Source organism: Apteryx rowi, unplaced genomic scaffold (assembly GCF_003343035.1).
Source record: "Apteryx rowi isolate R43461 unplaced genomic scaffold, aptRow1 scaffold_125, whole genome shotgun sequence".
Classification (NCBI taxonomy): Eukaryota; Metazoa; Chordata; class Aves; order Apterygiformes; family Apterygidae; genus Apteryx; species Apteryx rowi.
The window spans coordinates 1,325,008-1,349,934 of NW_020447475.1; the positions used below are offsets into that span (position 1 = coordinate 1,325,008).

Here is a 24,927-nt window from a genome sequence, read left to right on the forward strand (position 1 = left end):
CTTTTTTGTGAAGTGCAGGCCACCCGAGAGGACAGATCTACACAGCTGTGATGAGAGAAGCCTAGTGTATCATCCTGAGCAACAAGCACGTTCCTCTTGATAACACAGTGTAGGGAGGGGTCTCCATAGCTCTGGACCCAGAGTTTGAATCTGCTGTGCCCATGACCTTGCCATTTCTCACTGTTGCCTGGTGGTTTCCTCAGAGGTGTCTCCTCCTGGCCATATTTCTCCTGGCTCAGGAAAGCATGGCTAGGGCATGATTCAGAGGAGTGACATACTCTTCTTTAGAAGGTTGGGAAGTTCTCCTGGAGGAAGCTATGTTGGATGTGCTTCCCTATATGTCTGGTAAGGTGGGATCAGAGGGTTGCACTGTCTAATGATTGCTTTCTCTTGCTCAGCTGCTGCAGCTACATTGGGGTCCAGAAGCATTCACCAGTGCTGCCTTATTCTGCTTGCAGATATGGGTCCAGCAGTGAGGTACATCTGTGTGAAAGAGAGGATGATTCAGTGTCTTAGATGTTGCTCCAGCTCCTAGTGGCAAACTCCTTTCTCCACCTGCTCAGCGTGCTCTGAGAGCAGGAAGGCACTCCTCCAGGCCCAGTGCTGGCCTGTGCTGATTACTGCCCTTTCAGCTCATGGTTCAGGGGACAGCCCAGATCAGAAGCCATTTCCAGTAGACACTTCGACTGTACACTGTTTTGCTGGGAGAGGAAAGATCACTTCCCTGGACCTGCTGTCTACACTCTGACTAATGCAGCCCAGGAATGTCGTTGGCCTTTCTTTTGGCTGCAGGGGCACATTGCTGGCTCGTGTTATGCTTGTCCACTAGGACCTCTGGATTCTTTTCTGTGAAGCTGCGGGTATGGATATGTGCCACATCTTTTGCCCTCTGGGTCTGTTTAATTTACTAGTATAGACATAGTCAGACAGACCCAGCTACATGAGGAAAGGATTATTACCCTCCAGATCTTAATTTTAGTGGCATGGAGAAATACAAAAAACATGCAAAAAATATATGTGCTTTAAATTATGAAGAATTAATACAGAAATATTTTCCGAATTTCAGCTATTATTCTGAATATTGGGTATTAGGTGCTACTGGTAGTTTCACAAGGAGAGGAGGTTATGCTAAGTCAGCATTATTGTGTGTTGAGGCAGAACTAGCCTACTGTGGCTGAATAAAGGCTGTGTGTTTTGAGCAAAGTTTTCAAAAAAAGACACGTTCTTCTCTTTTTCTGGGTTACCGTTAATTAAAAACAGCTCACGTTGATGCAAAATCTTCTTTTGTGAGTGGCACTGTAATACACTGAATTAATCATTTAGGGGATTTTTCTCTGACAATAACAATGACTTCACACAGGAATAAAGATTAGTCAAAATACTTTTATCTATGCAGAACAGTTGCATATTTTGAGACAAATTTGTGTGCGTGAAAGTACTTCAAGCCTGAACTCAGTAGCTTCAGTTGAATTTTTGCCAGTGTCTAGTCTTAATTGCAAAATCACCTCTCCATGAATACCCAGAACAAAGTCTAAACTACCAAAAACTGAGGAGTTTCCGCTGACAATTTTCACTGACTTGAACAGGGCTGAGATTTTAACAGAGCTAAGATTCTACAGGGGTTTAGGTGGTGCCTACATTTTGTGATGCCATTTGGATTCAGGCAAAAAAAAAAACCCTAATAAAAAATTCTGTCATAGAAAGCTACACACATTATATTATTTTCTCAATGACTGTCTTTCAGGCCATTATCAAAATATGCCTTAACTCAAGTTAGCTCTACAAAATAACACTCAGCTTGAGTCTAAACTGCCCAAAATCTGAGGTCACACATGAAAAACTGTCACACCCAGCTCTTGGACATGCAGCTGCATGCTGAGATTCAGTAGCCCTGTACACTGTCATTCCTGTCCTGGATAGTCCTCCATCAGAAAGACACTGCTGTGGTGCCATGTAATTCCTCCAGTCATTCTGAGGCTGTTCACCCTGAACAAAGAGAAGAGACTTCAGTAAATGAGAGAGTGAATAGTATTCTTTAAGGTTTCAGTGCTCCGAATACAACTTTGTGAATTCTCACAGTTTCCTTTACATTACACAGACCAAAAATAATGGGAGAAACAGCCAGAAAAAATACATTTCCAGTCTTTCTGCCAGTTTCTTGTTACCTATTAATCTCCACTGCTCACTACTGACATGTTCAGAGTGAGTATCAGATCCATTCTGGCCGTCGGATGATCTCAGGAACATCATATTCAAACCCCGTTGGCAGCATAAACAAGTAACCTTCGTCTTTTTGCCTGTGTGAGAGAATAGATATTGCCATACTCTTTCTTGAACCGAACCTCTGTTTGACTTACTTAATTTATAAATAAAAATTTTCACATCTAACAAATAGAGTAGGAGGTGATTTTATGTGGCCAAGAGATACAGAGACAGTGCCAAGAGGAATGAATCCTAGGAGAATGGAAAGGAGATGTTTCTTGAGCAACCAACAGTAAGATTATTGTTCAGAAGAAATAAATTTTGAGGAAAATGTAACATTTCTGATCATAGTGTTGATTCTGTTGTTTGACTGGGATAGGAGAAAAGAGGGGCATACAGCATTATTTTTTGCTTATGACATCTGCGTGAATCCACATTAGATCCTGGAAGTCGGTGGAAAGCTCTCCATTCCCTCCCCTGGTACTTAAGCCTTTAAGAGGGCCCAACCAGTTTTCATCCTGCACTAGGACTGATCAAAAATAAAAGCAGATTTTAAATCTTTGCTTTTAAAAAGTGAAATATTTCAGTAAATATGAAGGTATCGGTCTTTCTGAAGGTCAAACTGTTGCAAGAACAAGGAGATAGGCTAGTTTGTGTTATCTTATGGGGCCATGTTGTAAAGACTATGAAAGATGGCTGTCAATGAATTTTTCAAAACTTTGTTCATGACTAAATGCTTCTTCCAGACAATATCAGAAACCCTAGTTTATCATTTTAAATGTAGTTCACAGTTTCTTGTGGCATTCTCTTTCCTCTAGAAAAAACAGTTTGAGGACTGAACATACTTTTATTTGAGTTGAGCTAGGCTTAGACTCTTTTCTCCATATATATCTGAAAATTGCTGTCATGTAGTAACAGCAAAGAGACATTGAAATAAAGATACATTTGCTTTAGTTCTTATTGTGATAGGGGGCCTATTTTGAACCATGTAGCTTCAGGAATCATATGGCTATACTGCAAAATAGAAAAGTATTTTCTTATCAAGTCTAAGGATGCACAGATGACAGTATATGAATGGAATACATGGCTTATTTTATGACCAAAATGCTCTTCTGGTGGAATTAAAAATCCTTTCCAGGTACACGACAGATAATCCCAAACCAGATTTTTTGTGCCATATAAAAGAACTTTTGAATCATAGTTTCCAAATTATGTAAAGCATAAAACCACTAGTTCATGATATATTCGTTACTAAAACCATGTCAGAAAAAAGTACAAAACCAAGAAGATGTGAATTTTTTTTTCTGAAGTTCTATGAGATATGGAGTTTAGAATGTTCTTTACTGTGTGTATGAACATAAACACTTTCAAAACAAAGGCAAGTGCAGGGTCCTGCACCTGGGGAAGAATAACCCCCAGCACCAGTACAGGTTGGGGACTGACCTGCTGGAAAGCAGCTCTGCCGAGAAGGACCTGGGAGTGCTGGTGGACACCAAGTTAAGCATGAGGCAGCAATGTGCCCTTGTGGCCAAGAAGGCCAATGGTATCCTGGGGTGCATCAGGAAGAGTGTTGCCAGCAGGTCGAGGGAGGTGATGCTCCCCCTCTACTCAGCCCTGGTGAGGCCACATCTGGAGTACTGCGTCCAGTTCTGGGCTCCCCAGTACAAGAGGGATGTGGCACTACTGGAGCAAGTCCAGCGAAGGGCTACAAAGATGATTAGGGGACTGGAGCATCTCTCTTATGAGGAAAGACTGAGAGAGCTTGGCCTGTTTAGCTTGGAGAAGAGAAGGCTGAGAGGAGATCTTATCAATGTGTACAAGTATCTGAAGGGAGGGTGTCAAGAGGATGGGACCAGACTCTTTTCAGTGGTGCCCAGCGACAGGACGCGAGGCAATGGGCACAAACTGAAACACAGACACTTCCATCTGAACATGAGGAAAAACTTTTTCACTGTGAGGGTGACAGAGCACTGGMACAGGTTGCCCAGAGAGGTTGTGGAGTCTCCTTCTCTGGAGATATTCAAAACACGCCTGGACGCAATCCTGTGCAATGTGCTCTAGGTGACCCTGCTTGAGCAGGGGGGTTGGACTAGATGATCTCCAGAGGTCCCTTCCAACCTCAGCGATTCTGTGATTCTGTGAAAACCTCTGTTTCCTTCTACTCTCACCTCCATATACTTTTCTTGAGCCAGTGCTCAGATCATATTTCCCTTTTTAGTTTGTATAGTAATTAAAGATTTGACTTATGCTCAGAAACCTATGCTTTATAGCATGTGGCTGCAAAAAGTGCATTTTGGTTAATTTGCAAGAATACTTTATTGATAGTGTATTTTCTTTTACATCTGGTTAGTCTTTCTTCTATGATTTCCTTGCTTTCCAGTCTCCAAGTTATCTTTAGTTTCTGGCTGTAATTTCTGGAAGCTCTGAAGCACGTTCATAATTTAAACCACATGAGCATTCCTATCGAAGTCTCATTACGTAGCTTCCTGAATCAGGACCTGTGATTGCTAGTACATATGTACAGTATTGCTGGGCAGAGAAATGTACTCTCAGTTACCATCTTTCAGCACTTAATCAGTGTGACTATGAATAGTTGCAAGCAGTGAGAACAGATTTAGAGTTGTGACCCATCTCATGGTAAAGAAGTTTGACAGCAAATCCTCTCATTTACCTCATTGCAGCAGTATTATGAGTGAAATTCACTCAGAGGTCGAAAGTGCCATTACAAAACTTTTGCATTGCTGCTTCTTACTTCAAAAGTATTGTGAGGCTTTACTTAGAATTTCGTTGAATGTAGGCTACGCTATAGGTTGGTCTTTTTCAGAAACTAACCCTCCCCTGTGCAAATAAAGAAATACCCTTCTAGAACAACTGTACCACCATTTCTTAATTTAAGAAAAATAAAGAAAAAAAAGTCTTCTAGATGAATGGAACAGATTCATTCTTTATAAGCATACACAGAAATAATGTGTAAAAAAAGCTGACAAATTGCATATATTTCTCTTTTCTAGGGCCTTCCTGGCAAAGATGGACCCACAGGGCCACAAGGACCTCCTGGCCCAGTGGTGAGTGTTGCCCATGGAATCTGTTACTATAAAAGTCAGCAGGACTTTGGGGGATTGTAGGTCACAGTCTGTTATCTAGCTTTCAGAAGACAGACCAAGGCCAAGGGTTGTCCTTGGAAGTTGAAATTCTCACATGACTCATGTGGTTGGCAGAGCTCCTCATCCGGTGTAATTTCTTTCCATTCTTACTTAGCTCAAGAAAAAACATCTCCCGTAGGGAGGAAAGACAGTTGTTCCATCAATAGATTGATAGTTTGCATTCAGTCAAGTAACTGCACCGTATAAAGGGAATTAATGCTCTTTGCAAGACTGAATACAAGACTGAAATCTGTTTTTGTAAGAAATTCCAATTTGGACTTGTTAGTTGAAGTGAACCAATGAGTTTTGCTTGGTCCTGCATTGCTGGAGGTGTTTGCAGGTATTCAGATGCTCTCATAGAGTCATCAAGAAAGACAACAGAGGCCACATGCAGCCTTCAAAACAAGACCTGTGTTTGAGGGCAATGCTTTGCCCTTAGCCTCTGGAATTAGTCTCATTCTTCTCAGCTGGGGCAGTTAGAGGCAAGGTTAATGCCTTCTTGGTGGAAAGTAGTTTTAAGTTCAGCAATCGATGCCTGGGAAAACACCCAATATGAGTTCATTTTTCTCAAGTATTTTTCTCAGGGCTGTGCTTTCAGTGCTCTTTTTCCTGCAATATGTGCTTCTCTGTTGTCTTTTCTCCCAGCATCTCTGGTCTTTGACTGGCAAACCTGTTTATGCCTGGGAGATGTAGCTGTTATGTTGGTTCCCTGCAAATACCTTTCTCTTTGCATTTTCTTGCTGTTTACTTAGCTCATATTCAGCTGAGTCCTTGGAAAAGTGTTCTTTATTATCCTCATTTAATCTGAATGGAAATATCTGTCAAGCCCCAAAACTGATCAGCATTGGTGGAGTTGCCCAGTCTGTGGTAACCTGTTGATTAGGAGCAATGCAAACACCAGCGACATTTGTAGTAGAGATGTATTGAGGCATAAGCCATTTTCTTTGTGATATGGAATATTTAAACTCCAATAGCCAGATTTTTGCCAATATGGTCCCATACTTTGCATGTAGATCAGATGAAATCAAAGATTATCTGAATAAGGGTGTCAAAATCCGGACCTGAAGTTGCAGTTTTGTTGTTAACATGGAAGCATTGTCTGTGTTTGGATTTACCAGTTTAAAGTATTTCAACATAAAAACAATATATCATGTAACTTGAAGTGTTAAATTGTTTTATTACAGTTGAGCAGATCAGGAAACAAGACAGACTATTACATTTACATTAATTACAAGAAAATAGATATTAAAAGGGAACATCCTATGTACAGTCTCCTGATTTTTACTCCTCCTCATCTGAATGCTGAACTAATAAACTTAAGTACCAGTAGCTCCTAAATCAAAAATAACAGAACAAAGCAGTTCAATAGCTGTAAGCCATTCATTTTTAGTTTTGAATGGAGACTGTCATTATCTAGTGAGTCACAGTACCTCATGGAATGTGTTAAAATGCTTAGTTTTTATTAGAAATTTCTCATTTGTGATACAGTTTAAAGTCTAGTGCATAAGGTTTCTCCATATTGGTCTAGAAGCAGGTGATGAGGGCAGGTTACATGGTGCTCAACAACTTGGCAGCCCATGAAATTAGGCTGTGGCCCCCATGGGTTGGGGTCGGGGTTAGGGGGGCCTGTGGTTGGGCAGGGCGAGGGCCGTGGCCAGGCTGGAGCCAGCACCGCTACAGCATCGCAGGGCAGGGACTGACGGCCCCGAGCTGGGCTGAGATGGGAGGCCCRCGGAGGTGACAGGGCCAGGAAGGGCTGGCAGCGCCCACGGGGCCAGGACATTTCGTTCCTCTATAGAGCAGGAGACAGAGGAAGTTGGCTAGCAACCCTAATGATTTTTCTCAAATTCAGAAATGGACCTTTTTATCCTGATTTTTTGTGAGGATTATTAATTCTTAATGTATTTCTATATCAATGTGTTTCTTTCTTTTAAAAAAAGAAGAAAAAAAAGAAAAGAGTTTGCATGTGTTTTACTGTTATTTCAGTCATTTGCCCTTAGGATTTTATAAAGGACCACACTTAGCCACAAAATTTGTAGCCTTCTTGCTTTGACATTTACCTGTGCTTAACAGTGCAACTACAATAACAGGTTCTCTTAATGCTTAAGTGAAAGAGTAGTGCTTTGTACAGTTACTCTCCATCACACAGTTATTTCTGTCAATAGGCTTCATGGGTGTTGATTGTCATCACCGCTAAGTATTTGCTTTCTTTTTTCTATGTAGGGAATACCTGGTGCTCCAGGTGTTCCAGGTGTTACAGGAAGCCAAGGGCCACAGGGTGATGTTGGAGCTCCTGTGAGTAAAATAAATTAATATTGCTATATTTGCTATTGTTGCATTAATTGGTTTCTGATCTTTGCTTTTACCATTGCACAGAGCTACAGAATATTTGTAGCTCATGATCTGTTTACAATTAGTGGGTAGCAAACATCACATTGGTCTTTCTTTGTTGATTTTTTCATACTTAAATTTATTTGTTGATTTTGCAAACAGTGTTTGGAATATAGGGATGAAAGAGTCAAAAGACAAGGTTAAAACACAAGTTTAAAAACATAACAGGATGTGGATTTGTAGTCTGTGTGTAATTACATTCTCCTTTTTTTCCTTTGTATTTCAAACAACTCTTAGGAAAATAAAGTATGCTATTTATTAACCTGAATATTTCCAAAATAACTTCATTCTGATTTTCAAGCTGGATTGTAAAAACTATTGCATGAATGAAAAACTGACTTGTGGTTACTCTTAATTTACATCAGGGCAACTGACAGAAAGATCACGCCTTTTTCTATAATGTCATTATAGATTTCAGCTGCAGAACAGTTGACCACCAACTTCAGTGAGTGCAAAATTACACCCTCAATTTTACCAAGGGAAGCTCTAGTACTAAGTTTGTCTTTCAAATGTCATTTTCTTTATTATCAAAGAAAACAGTTTAACTACAAGAAGAGAGTCCAGCTATAAAATTAATGTGTAAATTACGTAAAAGGTACAGTTTTGGAAGATTTTCAATGGACCTTTTTTTCTCTGCAACAGTTCAGATAATTTGTTCTATTATAAAATTTGAACATTTGGTTAATTATAAAGCCTGGTCAAATTTTTTCCATATATCAAAGTGAATGTTGTATTTAATTTTAAAAGGCAGCTGAACATGACAGTGTGCACTTCTGACTTGATTTGTAGACTAGACTTTTTTTTGCTTTGGAGATTTAGTCCAATGCAAGCATTTTTATTTGGCTAAATGGGGGAATGAAATGACTGATAATATATAAGCAAAGATGATAACCTAGTGCCCAGTTCTGCATAGTTTCTCAGTGTAATCATGAAGGCTATTAAAGAGATTTGATGAGCTATGGAACTTATTACTATCAATGTATAACATGTTGACTCTTTAGTTCCTGTCCAAACACATGTTTCAGATATTGAACTAAATTTCCTGGAGTGTAGATATTCCTGTGCATCATGTAAGCCTTGCACTATGAATGTTTAAACTCTTAACAGTTCTGAAAAAACAGCTAGGTGGGTGAAAAATAATTGAATTTCAATAAGTGTCTTTCCAAAAATTAGGATAGAAGTCTAGAAAGAATCTTGCAGTGATTTTAGGACTTTCTTCTTTCCCAAGATATGCCTCAACCATGCATCAGTTGCCTGGTTACCTCTTCATACAAACCTTTCCTCATTTTAGCAGTTACTGAGAGATGTTTAACCTGCCCTCAAAAACCTCCATTGGAAAAGTTGTAACTGCTTTAGACAACGTACTCCAGTGCATAATCATCGTGGCCATTGATACAGTATTACGCTATCTCTAATGTCATACTTAATTTTCTTTGCAGTATAATCCTATTGCTGACCCTGTTCATAGTGGATACAGATACTTGGAGCAACAAATGCTACAAATTTCAGGCTGATGTTTTGCCTCCCATCAGTCTTCTCAGATTCATATTAGATGCATTTCATCCATGTGAAATGCATCACCTGGTCTCCTGCCCTTGCTGCCTTTTTAGACTACAGAATTCAGTATGTGAATGAATAAGTCACAAGAGAGCAGAAGTTCCTTCTCTTTCCCCCAAGATGGCTGTTACACTCCTGTAGTGGTAATCTGCTCAGGAAACACTGCTCACTTGTCCCCAGGAGTTCAGACACAAAGTGAGGAAAAACTGAGAGGTCAGAAACCCCTGGGAGAGTTGTTATCTCTTTGGAATTGCCAAGTTGCATACTGAAATGGAAAAAGTATGTTATTATATTATTATATTATATTATATTATATTATGTTATATTATTGTCACATAGTATCCTGAAACTTTGTGTGTTGGGGATTTTTTTGCTTTCACTGTATTGTTGTAAGGGAGACTATATCAAGGGTTTCAAAGTTTTGAGGTAGAAAAAACAGAGAATTGATATCGTATTTAATTTTTTCATAGGGTGCTCCAGGGGCTAAGGGTGAAAGGGGTGAGCGGGTAAGTCTTACACTTGTATGTGAGCCACCTTTTTCTTTCTTTTTTTTTTCCTGGTCTGACCTTGTATCTCATATTAAAAAAAAAAAAAAAAAAAACTTTTCTCCAACCATTTATGTTTCTCTGTGTTCACACACCCAATAGAGTTCTGTGTTCAGTCAGGCAAACTTTCCTCCTTTCTCAGGCATTGTCTTAACATGTAGCTACATTAATGTTTTGAAAGTGAGGAGTATGTGACGTTAAGCATGTCCCCAAATCTCTCATTAGGGTTATCTTCTCAGACCTCTGCTGACTGAAAACAGTAATGGGAACCAGGGAAATACCCAAACTTTTTTGGCTTTTTTCCTCATCTGTGAGAATATACTCTCTCAGGGATAATAAATGTCTTTCATTGCTCTGAATATTTTCAAGAGAGAAATGATAAAAAACAGTGTGTTATTATACTGCTGCTGTTGTTATCCAGGGTGATCTCCAGTCCCAAGCAATGGTGCGTGCTGTTGCTCGTCAAGTGTGTGAACAACTCATCCAGGGTAAGTACATCGATAGTTCATATGTTCCTATCTCTAGAATGGATCTCTTCCTGCCAGTTCCTTATAAATATGATGCTTTTCACAGCATCCAAGGGGATCTGTTGGTTTTAGGCTACACAGGATTTATGTTCAGCTAGATTTATGTTCAACTGGATTTATGTCTAACTAGAATTGATTAACATCAGGCATCAAAAATGCTGTAATTGTCTCCAGGCTATTAGAATATACAGAAGGTTTTGCTATAACAATTTTAAAATTTTTATAGACATAAAATACCAGAAAAACCACCAAAGCAAAGAAATGTAATTCTACACAATAGCTCTTCCTCTCGTCTGTGTATCCCTAAATCACTATTTCTCCACCAACAAGCACAAACATCATATTATCAAAATTCGCTAACATGACAGACCACAGCCTTGGGGACCTGCCAGTGCTCTGTTCAAACATAGCTGAAACAGATTCTCCAGTGCAACTTGAAAATGATGACATTTTTTCCTGCTAGGTCATATGGCAAGATATAACTCAATTCTGAACCAGATTCCAAGCCAGTCTGTCTCGACACGAACCATTGCAGGACCTCCTGGGGAACCAGGTCGGCCAGGGTCTCCAGGGCCACAGGGTGAGCAAGGATCACCAGGCATGCAAGGGTTTCCAGGAAGTCCTGGTCAACCAGGAAGACCAGGAGAAAGAGGTAGGCTTCATATTTCACATGTACAAAAAGTACCTTACCTTTTCTGATACAATTAAATGGCTTTTTTCTCCGGTCTAAATTTATCATGAGAACAAAAGTTTTCTTGATACTTGATTGGTGAGCTCAACATAGACCATAATGAAAGCTCTGGAAACTTTCAGTCCTGAAAGTAATGCAGGCTTTGCAGGATGTGATGTGGCAGGATCAGGCTGAGGTTTGATGCCTCCAGTGCTGAAGACTGGTGATGTCTAACTGGGCACATCACATCATGCTTGCATTTTAGGAGGTTCTGAAGTGAGATGGAGCTGTGAATGTATAAACAAAGGAGATTTTGAAGAAAATCAGCATGAAAACTGAAAGGTTAGTGCTGGTGAAAGACTGAGCTTTCCTGCTAACTTTGATATGCATATCAATCTGAAGATTTCTAAATTATGAAAGGAGCAAGGTTGATCAGAAGAGAAAAAGAAGTCGTGGTTTGTAAGGGGATGGAAGGAGCAAGAACAGGAAATAGGGAAGGCAGAGAGAAATAATACAATTAACTCTCTACTTGCAAGAACTCTATTTTCTTACTTGTAGGGCTATATTCCTTCCTCCTCCTCCAGTTTTGTCCAGTAAAGAAACAAGTTCCGTGTTGTGATTTACTTTCTATCTGTGCATCACTGGGAAACTTCTGTGTACTGGACTACCTCACAGAGGTAGTACTGAGTAGATCCATGTCTGTGAAAGTGAATCCTTATCCAAGGAAGTGACTGAAAACCCAAAARACCACCAGAAAACCCCCAAAAGAAATGTACTATTCAAGAGTAAAGAATTGTTGTTGTTATTACAAAATCTGTTAATTAGGTTTTAAAAATGAATTGTTATAAAAGCTGCTCAGTTCAGGGACCTAATAGTTCAGCAGATCATTGCACTAGCCATGAAGRCCAGAGTTAAAGCATTGTTTTGAGGAGAAAGTCTCTGAGTGACGTATGAGTTTATTGGACCTTCCTTCCCCTCAGAACTGTAATTCTAATTACCATCTTCTTTTAAAAGAGGCAAGTTTTACAGTACTGACTTGTCAGATGTTGCTGAGCAAAGAGAAGACATTGTCCAGAAAGAATAAGGAAGGAGGGGGCAGGGGACAACAATGAAAGAAAATTGGAAGAGGCAGCAAATGAGTAACTGACTTTAAAAATGGTGACCTGGAGAAAATGAGTGCAGACTTCAGGGTAATTACTTCCATAATATATTAGCATATTTTAAATGTCTTCTTAGACAGGAACTATTGAGCACACAGGATATTTTGCTGGGGCTTCTGGAATGGAGGTATCAAAATGCCAGGCTATGAAAGGTAAACTTCTGACCCAGCATTTAGCATGTATCTTCTTTGTATTTGTTGTGCTGAGGTCCAGACTCTGCATGCTGTACTACACTGAAATCACAGAGGGATTAGATATAGTAGTTTAAATGAATCGTGGTGCAGGTTAGGTGATATTAATCTGTAAGAGACAACATTGGCAATAGAGTGACCACAGAAAAGGTAAAAGTTCAAATTAAAAAGAAAAAAAAGTATTAGATAGTCATAACTGAATAATGCACCATAATGTGGCCTTTGTGTTCCTACTCCTGTCTCTATAAATAGCTGATGCTAGAATGGACTGATTTTGGCAGAGGGCGCTTGTGGAGAATTTTGTGCATGGTAGAGAGCAAGCTCTTAACAAGCAGGCTTCACGAACAATAATCAGGCAGCCAGAGCTCTCTGCAGATTTTCATAATACGTGACTGATCACAGAATCACAGAATGATTGAGGTTGCAAGGGACCTCTGGAGATCATCTAGTCCAACCCCCCTGCTCAAGCAGGGTCACCTAGAGCACGTTGCACAGGATCGCGTCCAGGTGGGTTTTGAATATCTCCAGAGAAGGAGACTCCACAACCTCTTCGGGCAACCTGTGCCAGTGCTCTGTCACCCTCACAGTGAAGAAGTTTCTTCTCATGTTCAGATGGAAGTGTCTGTGTTTCAGTTTGTGCCCGTTGCCTCGCGTCCTGTCACTGGGCACCACTGAAAAGAGTCTGGYYCCATCCTCTTGACACCCTCCCTTCAGATACTTGTRCACATTGATAAGATCTCCTCTCAGCCTTCTCTTCTCYAGGCTAAACAGGCCCAGCTCTCTCAGCCTTTCCTCATAAGAGAGATGCTCCAGTCCCCTAATCATCTTTGTAGCCCTTCGCTGGACTTGCTCCAGTAGTGCCACATCCCTCTTGTACTGGGGAGCCCAGAACTGGACGCAGTACTCCAGATGTGGCCTCACCAGGGCTGAGTAGAGGGGGAGCATCACCTCCCTCGACCTGCTGGCAACACTCTTCCTGATGCACCCCAGGTTACCATTGGCCTTCTTGGCCACAAGGGCACATTGCTGCCTCATGCTTAACTTGGTGTCCACCAGCACTCCCAGGTCCTTCTYGGCAGAGCTGCTTTCCAGCAGGTCAGTCCCCAACCTGTACTGGTACATGATGCCAAATGTTGAGATTGTTTTACTTTATTTACAGCCTAAAATGAGATTGTTTTAAGAATTGAGAATCTATGGATAAACTTAAAGACAAAATGATTGGTTAGTTTATTTGGAGTGGAAATGGTTTTTAGCTCAGTCACATAACAGGAACCTGTAACAGAACCTGCAAGGAAGAGGAAGGAGCTCATTCAGAATCTAGGAAAAATTACAGGATAGTTTATTACTCCTTGAGGATCTAATTTCTTCAGAAACAGCTGAAACTTTGGACTGATGAGTGATTGATGTAATAGTAGTTTATTTAACAGAAACACATCATGGCTTTCTGAGTTGCACAGACCCTAGGAGATTTCAGAATCCATTTCCACAGAGATTGCTCTAGTCTGCCCCCAAAACAGAACAGTAAAAGGTAAAAATTAGTTTTACCAGCTTTGTGGTAGTGGAAATTAATAAGTTTTTTGTATATTCCCAGTTCTCACTGCCTTCCCAACTACATATCATACAGTGAATTAGCAGGTAAGAATGATCCTACTTGTGGACTAAAGTCTACTCAGTTTCCAGTGACTAGAGAAAGGAGGATAAATGGACTCAAAACCCATCCTTTGCTATGGTCTCAAGCATTGTTTGCATTTATCTTTTTCATAAAGTCACAATTTATAGTCCTGTCATCTCCAGCCAGCCACTTAGAAGTCTTTATGAACAATATGTTTCTTTTTGTCATTTTTGTTGTATATGAAGTTAATTTTATGTTCAAAAACAGTGCCAGATTAGCAACACTGAAAGTCAACTTCCAAGAGTGGCAGCAGTACCAGCAGAGCATACTAAAAAATAATAGACTAATTAGAAGAAGAAGAAGAAAAAAAAGACCTGTTTCTTTATCTAGTAGATTGTTGCTTTTTTTCCCATAGAGTTCAAGCTATCGAGGTTGCTGCAAGAACCTGTTACTGGCTCTGAGCTGAATGAAAAGGTGTCGTTAGACTGGGGAGAGAGAAAGTAGGGGGAGGCTAGACATTTCCTCTCATCCACCTCTCCTGCCCGCCGAGCATTCAGTCTGCATTTGTGAGATGTGGGGACTTTTAAATGCAGAGTGGTTAGAAATTGGTTAGAAATTATGCACTGAAGAGAGCTTTGCTGGAAATGTCAGCAGTGAAAGATCTTGAAATCAGTGAACTTCCTTGCTAACTTGCCTGGCCAATAGCTTCTTTCCCCTTGTTTCCTTTGTCACTCTGCCAAGCATTAATCAGAGTTTTTGGAAGGAGGCTCGGAGTGAGAGAGTGTCTTTGAGTTGTGCTAGAAACCTCCACTTGAACTTCCAGGCCCAGGGCTTCCCGTTCCTTAATGTGTTCTCACTGCTAATACTCTAAGCTAGTCAGTCCAAGAAAGACCACCTCAGTGAGAAAGGGTAATTCATTCTCTTGACAAATCTAGTTCTCTGGGTCTATTGCCAGTTGAGATCTTTTCTTTCAGTGTAGACATTAGTGAATGGATTGGGATCCCACCAGTGCATTTGTCATGTGGTTTTACCAATTGATTGTTGTTTTAGTTGCACGCTGTGGGGTCTTAACTGTTGTAATTTTTTTTTAATGATGTAATAAACATCTCTGGCTACCCCAATATTTTTAGCGATATTGACATTTTAGTGGTGCCCCAACACGCCATTTGAATCAGACCAATGACTTAAAGGTTAAGGAGGCCATACTGTGTCATCATTCCCCTACAGTATCTAATCCTGGATAAATTACTAGTATTTTGCTCCCTGACATATTTGCATAAATGCAGGAGTTTTGGAAACACTGATTATTCACAGCACTGATTTCTATTTTTATTTTTAATAGTTTCAACAGCTTTTGTTTTAATTTTCTGTTTATGAACAGAGACTTAAATAACTAGTGTCTGGTTTCTGAGTATTCTGGAAGAATTTGGACTTTTCCAGTCCAAATTTTTTCAGTTGTTTTTATAACATCTAGATGTTTTTTCCAATCCTGAGTGAAATTATAAAATCAGTAGTAAAAATTACACTGGTGCGCTGCTAGCTTTCAAATGCTGTGAAAATGCCGTTCTTTTTTTACCACTGGGTGGACTTCTGCTCTTATGACTTGTCCTGAAGTGATGTGCAAAACTTGTGGCTGCTGATTCCATCCTGCTATTATGAAAATATAATAAATACCTAAGCTGTCACTGTGAAAGTCACTATTCTCAACCACAGCTGCATACATATTTGCTTCCTGGCTTCATATGAAAGAGCTAGTTAAATGTGTGTTATCAAAAACCACGTTTACAGCTCTGATGGCTAAATTCTAATYGAGTTAAATGGAAGTTTTGCCAGTTGAGTCAATTAAATAATTTGTTTCCAATTTTAGTTTCATATGGGTAAAAAATCACCGCATGTTGTTATACACTATGGTTACAACTGAACACCTTTAAAAGAGGGCAATTTTGCGTAGTAGTTCAAAATTTTTTAATTGCATTACGCAACTCTCCTCAGATGACCATACTCTCTTGAAGACAAAAGTACATAAGCAGTACCTAAGATTTCTCTTTTTGCAGAAGCCATGGACAATTCATCTTCCTTTCTACAGAATGAGTTCATGATCTTGGTTTTGTTTTTAGTAACTGATACTGTCAGAGGTATCTTTAACAGAGGGTTGGAAATAATTGATTTAAGTTGCTTGTCACTTCCACAGGGCTCAACCCAAGCCACTGCTTATTTTGAATGGAGTCAAGACATACAAAAATGTTTAGCTTGAAGGGGGAGAGATGTTTTGAAGGTATTGTTGAAGTATGTCCTGAGAACAAATATGAAAAGAGTTACTAGAATTTGAAGCCAAATGAACTCAAATGACAAGTTTTGACACGCATTTTTATCCCTAACAGGGATTAACTTTTACAACAATGTACATGGAGAGCGATGGAGAGTCTGGTTGACTTTCTTTGAGCTATGCTCTAATGAAATGCAAAGGTAGACTCAATATAAAGAGAAATGGGTGAATTCTGAATGTTTTGTGATTTATAAGAGGGAGCCATTAACTATGACCAAGAGGTCTGTGAATCTGTCAGCTTACTCTCATTAAAGACCTTTGGTGGAAAGTCCTTTAAGGGAGTTTACGGAGTGCTTGTGTCTCTAATTTCTGTGAGTTTCGCCTTGGGAGTAGGTTTCCTTGCTTCAGTGTTTATGTTCTCTTTCACCTGTGTAAATTTTACTGGAAAAGAAACCAAAAGAAACCTGAAACAGACTTATACCTTGGCCTTCAGCATGTTTGCTTTAGGAACTTGATACCCAGGTGATTTCAAAGAAAGTTTGCCTTGTGAGGGAGCTTCATAAATTGTTCCACAATGAATATTTTATTCTTAGCTTGGTTAGATTTGTTCCATATTTATCATTTCTTACTGCTATAATTTCTCCTGTGAACACCATATATGGATGCMTATACTTGTTTGTGTAAAAAATAATAGTTGAGTGCATGGAAGGCTGTGATTTGAAATCATTGTGGCAATTGTCTTTGTAGTCAACATTTAGTGTTATCATAGAGTAGGGTAAACAACGGCCCTTATACTAAACATCTGTGTAGATTTCAGATAGTTATCATGGGCCAGTCTTTTCGTGATCAAAGTAATCCACACATACAGACTCTGCATTTTGCAAATAGCAAACATTTCCTTACAAGGCACATATATTAAGAGGCAATTTAGATGAATTTACCATGTTAAAAACCTGCAATGAAGGTGCAAATGAAGGAATTGCAACAGAGGAGTCTCTCCATATGTTTCAAGCAAGCCAAGGCTAAACAAATTTTAGATATCTGCAGGCTGCATTTGGAATGCAGGACAAGAGGTTCGAATGAGAAATTAATCTTTAAACATGGGTGGAATTCAACTGTTGATGACAGAAGACATGTCCAGAGTGTTTTTTGGCAGTTCCCCCAGGAATATAGATGTAGGTTAGAGCATATTTCTGCCATCTAGAACTGTTTCTAGCATACACTGTGTGATACAATCATTTATCAAAGGTGTGGGATAGCACTTCACATTGAAACTGCAAGCTGTGTGCTATCCAAACGCTAGATTACAAACAGACGGCTCCTACTGGACATGGAAGACAGAGATTCTGAGAGCAGGGATCCCATATATTGCATTGCTAAGAATCCTGAGAGAAAAGATGTTGGCAAATTTCAAAATGCCTGAGTAATTTAAACACTGAAGACGTTGACCTTCAATGAGATTTAGGAAAGGATATGGATATAAAATTGCGAAAACTTACCTTTTGGGCTCTTGATGATCTAAAAGTCTAAAACAGTCTGAACAAGACCCATAGTCATCTCATACAACCATGTGGTAGGATAGGTATGCTGTAGTATGTTAGTACATGATGGAATACAAAATACTGAATCGGATACAAATTTGGTCTGCTGCTGTTCTGAGAAGATCAAAGTGATTGTGCTAACATGGTGCTCAACCTTTGCTTTGAAACAAGGCTGTATTAGCTCAAGGCTACCGCTCCATCAATCTGGCCATATTGCCTTTAGTAATCTTGAGCTTGGCAAGAAGTTGCTCATGTCTGCCTGCAAAATACCAGGCATGAACTGACTTAGTTGTAAGAGAAAGCAGCTGGGTACAAGCAAGGTAGAAAATAGGAAGATCAAATGTGAGGGATGCTTGAAAGAAGAGATGGTGGTGCTAGTACCTCTCCAATTTTTCTCCAGTGGCAAAATGGTTAGAGCACCACTGCAGGAAATTTGAAGCTGCATCCCTTTCTCACCTACTCCTGCCACCACTGTGAGAAGGTCTTGTGGTCCTGCTTGTCAAATATATGCTTCTGTGTTTTGGATATTCGATACTAGAGCAAGGTCTGAAACAAGCTCTCCCTCTCCCCTGGTGAGTTTTTAAGAATTTAGGCTAGAGAGCCGCTCTTGATCTTTCTGGCCTAATGCATCCTGAGAAAGTAGTCGGAACCACTGAGTAGAGGAAAATATATAATCATATCTAAGCTATATCACCTTTTGCTGGCTGAAAATTTGCAGTAGATTTTCAGGATTGTCTACATTTGGACATCCAGGATTTCTGGAAATACAGTAGCTGGATTTGAGCTATGTGCAGTCAGCCTGCACAAGAGCTTACTGGTGTGTGTGTGCATGCAGTTCTGTCTGGGAAATCCTGAAAAATATAGGATGATCATAAGGGGGAGCAACCTCATCTTGGCTGAGTTTTGTGTGAGAAGAGACCACGCCACCTACACCTTGCAGTGCTGTGCAGCACTGGTTTCACTAAGGTAGCTCTGACCTGCATAGCTACATCTACCCAATACAAGTAGTAGCATGCAGGGGCACTAGCTTGGAACTGAAATCATCGTAGCTGCATCTGCATGGTTGTTCATTTAGAGTCTGTTTCTTGCCATGAAGTCTTGTCTCTTATCATGGTTTATAAGCGTGGGCAGAGTACCACAGGCCTGTGACTGTATTGCTCTGCTTCTGATATTTGCTCGGACTCCATAAGCACAGTTGTGATGAGTGATAGCTTAGACATACCTGCTAGCCATGTAACTCTGGAGGAATGCTCTGTGGTAATACTGTGGTGGTTCTTGTATGTGTCAGATGAGATGGTATCAGGGTTGTGAAGCACTGATGTTACTGCAATAGCCTCAGTATTAATTCATGTCCCGCTTTGCACCACTCTGTGCTGTCCAGCCTCTCCTGTTCTGAGCTGCCCCATCCTGCTGCATCTCTGCCTCTGCTACCTTCCACACTGTCCTGCCAGTTCTGCTGACTTAGTTTGGCCACGTTACTGGAGACACTGGAGACCTCCTAATGGAAAATATTGTATAATGTGATTATGATTTTATAATTTCTTAATGAAAACAATAATTGGTCACTGAAAGACATTAAAAAAAAAGGGTGACCAATCAAAGGAAATAAAAGGTATAAAATGGAAACAGAAAATACTTAAACTGTACCAGAACAGTGGCAAAAAGCCTTCTAAAGTGTGAGGTAAGACAAAGAACTTGTTATGTGTTGGTTAAAAATGATGTGCTCAGTAAGGAGTAACTGAGTGCAGTCGTGTGGCCTGTGTTTTCCAGGAGGAGTTAGATGATATATTGCCCTTGAAGCCACCTGTTCTGTAGCAGACCTAGCAGATACTGAATCTCCTGCCTGGTGTGAATTAAAATCCCTGAGGATGCTGAGTGTGAGGCCTAGGTTCTTCTCAAGTCTTCAGCTGGGGAAGAGATCACAGGAAATATGAATTTCACTGCCTCCATTCCTGTTCTCAGTTCCTAACATCTCCTCCCCGAAGAACTAAGGGAAGTAATTTATATAGGCCCAGATGAGGACCTGCTTGGCCCTGACCTTGGAGAGGAGGCACTGAACTAAAGTGTGCAGAGAGCAGAAGGTGGAGCTGGAAGCTGTCCATGGATGGCGTGGGCTCTGCTTTCAGTGCCGTCGGTGCAGTGCTTTCATATGCTGACTTACAATGTAAACCACTGTGCAGTGTCACATCTCCAGCAGGTTAACAGTTCTCTAAAGCTACTGTTGCTTTTCAAATAGCATATCTGCAATGTATTCTTTTCTTGGCCTTTCCACTCCCCCTTTGCTCATGCTGTCATCAAAAGCCCAACTGCTGTCTCAAGACATACCCATGCAACTGTTTGTCCACATTGCTTATTGGTGGACCTTTATTTCATAAACTTGAGGTGAACAGTTCTTTGTCATGGATGGGTTTTAAATTCTTTTTTTTTTCCTCAGTTAAAGTTTGTTTTTGTTTCTTTGCTTCCATCAAAAATTAACTAAGGAAAGAAAAAATCTGATGTGGCTCCTTGCAAAAAATGAGGGCCTGGACAGAGTCACCCAGGAGGTGTCTTCCAGATGTTTTTCCCTATCAGGTAACAGTTACCTGAGGAAGGAAGGAGGCCAGTCAGTTGAAATTAGAGATATACTGACCCATCAAGGGTAGCAGCTGTTTTCTGTCTACTTTGCTTTTATAAAGGTGCTCAATATTGGCTTTGATTCTGAAAGTGTGGAAGTTGTGAAGCAGTGAGAGCCATTACCAGTGCTGGGAGGTCTGGAAAATGGGGGGGGAAAGTCCCACAAACTAGCTTGGATTTTGTGTCTTTGAACCATCCAAATCAAACACAGACTTTATGAGAGCTTCCAAGTCACCAGTGGAAACTCAAGGTCTGGAATTTGTAGTTTTGACACCTACTTTAGTTTGACTGCTCATTGTGATAGCTGCTGTATAGCAAGTGTTTCATAGGATGCCATCAGGGTAGTAGAGAAGGAGATGGAAAGCTGGAAGAATATAGTGCCTTTTCTGAATTACTAGATCTATGATCTCCACAGGTCAGACTCCAACAGTGGAAGTTCAGAGACATGAGCAAGTGCAAGAATGCAGCTCACAGGCTGAGCATGGTGGAACATCAGAGTTTCGTAGCTGGGAAACTTCATTTTTGGGGGGCCAGATTCTGGCTGCGCAGAAACTCCTTTCTTGCACTTCAGCAGCTTAAGGCTCTGCAATAAGTCGTGGTAACGCTCTCCTTTTATTTGTAGAGCTCCTCTGCTGAACCACTGTTTGGTGGGTAAATGCTTGAAGTGAAGGGAAATTGGCTACAGCATTAAATATTCTGACTTTTCTGTGCCACACAGTAATTTATAGACAGTTTTGTGAGGCTCCAAGGATTCTTCTGGCTTACTGTAGTTGTGCCTTGGTATAGTCCAGGAGCAGCCTTCCAGCACTGCCGACGGTGCAGCCTGGAAATTGGTCTATGCCTCTACATACCGCCTTGATGAAACCACCAGGGCAGCAGGAATTTTTAAGACACCAGGAATACCACGATTCCTTTGAGCAGCTGTCAGAGAAGGGAAGAAGAAAGAATCAAATAATTCTTTACTTCCTCCTCCCTCCATCTCTCCTCTGTTTCTAAGTGAAAAATAATGTATGGAACTATAACCCTGGTTAAATAATAAGCCTTCCATATTTTTGTTCAAAATGTGGCTCTGATGAGTACTATTTCACTAGGTTTACCAGGCGAGAAAGGAGAAAAAGGCAATCCAGGCTTTGGAACACAAGGACCCCGAGGCCCACCAGGATCTACAGGTAAAGTTACCACATTAGGGGCATGTAGATTAGCCCACTCTTACCCGTTTGCAAAGCAAATTAGAATTTCATGGCTCTTCCTACACTTTTAAGGCGTAAGCAACAGAAAGTGTCATTGGTTTGGATACCTTAGTGTCATGAAGTTCTTACTATGTAATATGGCATTGCAATATTGTATGTGATGGTGTCATCAGTCACACTAATATTTTCTGTTTTCCAGCAATAAATTGCTTCTTGAAAAACTTTTTTAAACAAGTTTCTTTTTTTTTCCAGAGATGGGGTCTGGCAGAGAAAGCCATTTGTTTTCTCATTGACTCAAGACCATACCTAACTGTAACTTGAGAAAGAAATGTATATTAAGCATGTTAATCGAAGGGATTTATATTTAGCTCCTGGAAGAATATAGAGGGTGAAATCCAGGTCCTGTTGAAACAGATGAAAAAATTGCATTGATTTGGTTAGGATATTCTCTCCGTATGAGTACAGGTATCGAGGCACAGCATTACCCAGATGGTGTATTGAAACGGAGTAGGTAAACAGGAGAGCCATGCCAGGAGCCAGGGCTATCCTCCCCCATGAAACTGTCTTTCCAAATGTCTGACACTTGGTGAAACATTTGCTCTTCGGAAATACTAGTATAAATTTCTGGCTAAAAGCTGTTCTGGCAAGGAAGACGTAGCTGCAGCCAGAGAGGAGGTGAAGCCTGTCAGGAGCAGGGAAAATGCTGCAGCTTTTCCCTCGGCTTGCCTGGGGGAGTTTGAACAGGCAGCTCCATCCCCTCCGGTTAAGCTATCTCCTGTAAGTATTTGTAATGCGCTCCGTGCCATGGTGTCCTAGCACCAGGCCTGCGGTACTGCCAAGGCAGCCTGAACTCAGTGGTTTTATGAAAGATGCTAATCATATGTTTCATCTCTGTATTTCATGCAGGACCTCCAGGTGAAAGTCGCACTGGCAGCCCGGGCCCACCAGGCTCTCCGGGCCCACGAGGCCCAGCTGGTCATACAGGGCCACCGGGCTCACAGGGTCCCTCCGGCCTGCCAGGGTACTGTGATCCCTCTTCCTGCGCTGGTTATGGCATGGGAGGTGAGTAGTCACGATCTGCGTGCTTCAGGATTCGGTGTTGCTGATATTTTCAGATGTGGGGGGGTAGCAAGAAAATGTAGCACTTTTTTTCTAACAGCCAACGTGAGCTGGAGGCTACTGCTAAACATTGCAATAAAATGTGGTAACTCTTTAAAAACACGCATGTCCAATTCTTTTTGTGGAACTGCACCAAGAGCAGAATGTGACCACAGTGTGGTGACCAGAGAAAGTCCACCATCTAATTCAGGCCTCTAAAATGGATGAAGTGTATTGGGTTTTTGTCTTGTACATGTTTGTGTAATTGTATGAGCCTGCTCCATCTCAACTGAATGTTCTGTGTGTTGAGTCCCCATCTCCTAATATTCATGACAGCAGTTTTACATTTGTAGTTTTTAAAACGTGTTGCTCAACTTCCTCTTCTGTGTGCCTCTGTACAGCATGAGAGCATGAATGTTACTAAACCCGTGATAGTGTAACCTGAAATGAGGATGCACGTGTGTTCATCATTAACAGTTGAAACAATCTGGAGAAAACGATTCTTTCTAAATCTTTTCTGTACCTTACTTTTCTTTTTTGTCATAGCATGGAGAGGCCATGGGAGGAAGTTAACACAATTAGCAAAAGTAATGTYGCCCAGCCTAAATTTTAAATTTGTTTTAGTAAAATCCTAGTCACTACAAATGGTATGCACAAGCCAGATTTGTTTGATGTTTATAGTTTAATCTGCCTGTGACCTGATTTGTATGTTTTACTTATGTGAATGTTTTTGTTGTCGTCTCTTCCTATCCTTTTCTCCTCATTTCCCTTCCCCATTGTTCATTTTCCTGTTTTAAGGCCCAATCCCTTACAATGGCTACGAATCCAGAAGGTGAAAGGCTCATTCTGGTTCATTTCTCATTTGGCTGAAGGTCAGAAATGGATGCTGAACTGCTCTATGCTTTCCATCAACGATATTGACTACCACTAATGAACTTCTTAGCTGCTGTATATGAACTTAGCTTCCTTGCACTGCTAAAAATTATTGCCTGACACATTTTGCCCATTAATCATATATTCTAGACCATAATTGGAATGAGCTAAAGCAGGCAGATTGTGCAGTGTATTACAAGCACAGTATTACAACTGGACACATGTCAAATTCTGGTGGTGGTTTCCAACAAACTTGGCTGTCTGTTGGTGGGTTTCCAATTGCTCCAGCTTATTAATTTTGTTAAATGTTTTCACTGTTCCTTTTTGTGAATAAAGATGTGTAATTAAAGAGATACATATATATTCTATATACATATATACATATATATTAAAAAATGTCAATTTCCTAATGAGTGCTCTAATTTTCTACTCTCCTTCTCCTGTGTTAACCATATGAATACTCTTGGTGGTGGTGGGTTAAGGTGGATACGGTGAGCCAACAGATCAAGACATCCCAGTAGTGCAGTTGCCACATAACTCCTACCAAATCTATGACCCTGAGGACCTTTATGATGGTGAGCAACAGCCGTACGTAGTTCACGGGTCCTACCCCTTACCATCCCCATACTCCCAGTCCTATCCATCACCTCATCTTGCTCAACCAGAGTTTACTCCTGTTCGAGAAGAGATGGAAGCCGCTGAACTGAGATCCCCAGGAATTAGTCGCTTCACAAGGAAGATATCCAAAAGAAGCATCAACACGCCAGTACACAAGAAGGCAACTGGAAAAAAACCCTCTTAATGAACTGTTAAAAAGGGAAACATTTTATGTGCATATGTTTGGCCTTTTGTCCAGGTGCCTAACCTGTCATGGAAAATGTTTACAGGTTCTTATGTTAATGGAAAAAAAATGTACATGACCAGTTGACACAACAAATAATGGTAATTACCTTGCATGCCAGAAACTTAGTATGTTAGTGGGTTGGTGCTAGATGATGATGAAAGGTCAGCTGTAGATCTTTCTTTGGATTACTGTTTGATACACTATTCAAACTGTGCCTAAAAAACTGCATCAGGATAGTTGGCGTACTTGGAACAATTCAGAAAAGTTAATGTTTTGTTATCCATGATTTTCCAACAGACTACGTTCTGTTAGTCTTTGATAAATTTGCTTTTTCTAGCAGAATAACCCGACTAAATTCACCGGCGAGAAGAAAGCATAATCAAGATGTTTCCTTAAACCCAGCTATTACCCTTTTGCAAAGAAGTCTTATGTTAATGGAAAAATTTTTTTTAACCCACATTATATAAAGACACAAGAATGTTCTGTGGGAACACACTGATAATT

General features: G+C 40.5%; 1 protein-coding gene across 1 annotated transcript in view; it reads left to right on the forward strand.

The window, feature by feature from the left end:
• The window catches only part of COL14A1 (collagen type XIV alpha 1 chain), a 134,157-nt gene extending 109,776 nt beyond the window's left edge, over positions 1–24,381 (forward strand). Inside the window, exons 40-48 of the mRNA XM_026055693.1 lie at positions 5,214–5,267; positions 7,569–7,640; positions 9,764–9,799; positions 10,260–10,326; positions 10,829–11,017; positions 21,510–21,587; positions 22,515–22,670; positions 24,062–24,154; positions 24,245–24,381. Coding sequence (XP_025911478.1) covers positions 5,214–5,267; positions 7,569–7,640; positions 9,764–9,799; positions 10,260–10,326; positions 10,829–11,017; positions 21,510–21,587; positions 22,515–22,670; positions 24,062–24,154; positions 24,245–24,381 — 882 coding nt within the window. The remainder of the gene's footprint in view (positions 1–5,213; positions 5,268–7,568; positions 7,641–9,763; positions 9,800–10,259; positions 10,327–10,828; positions 11,018–21,509; positions 21,588–22,514; positions 22,671–24,061; positions 24,155–24,244) is intronic.
• The last annotated feature ends 546 nt before the right edge of the window (positions 24,382–24,927 follow it).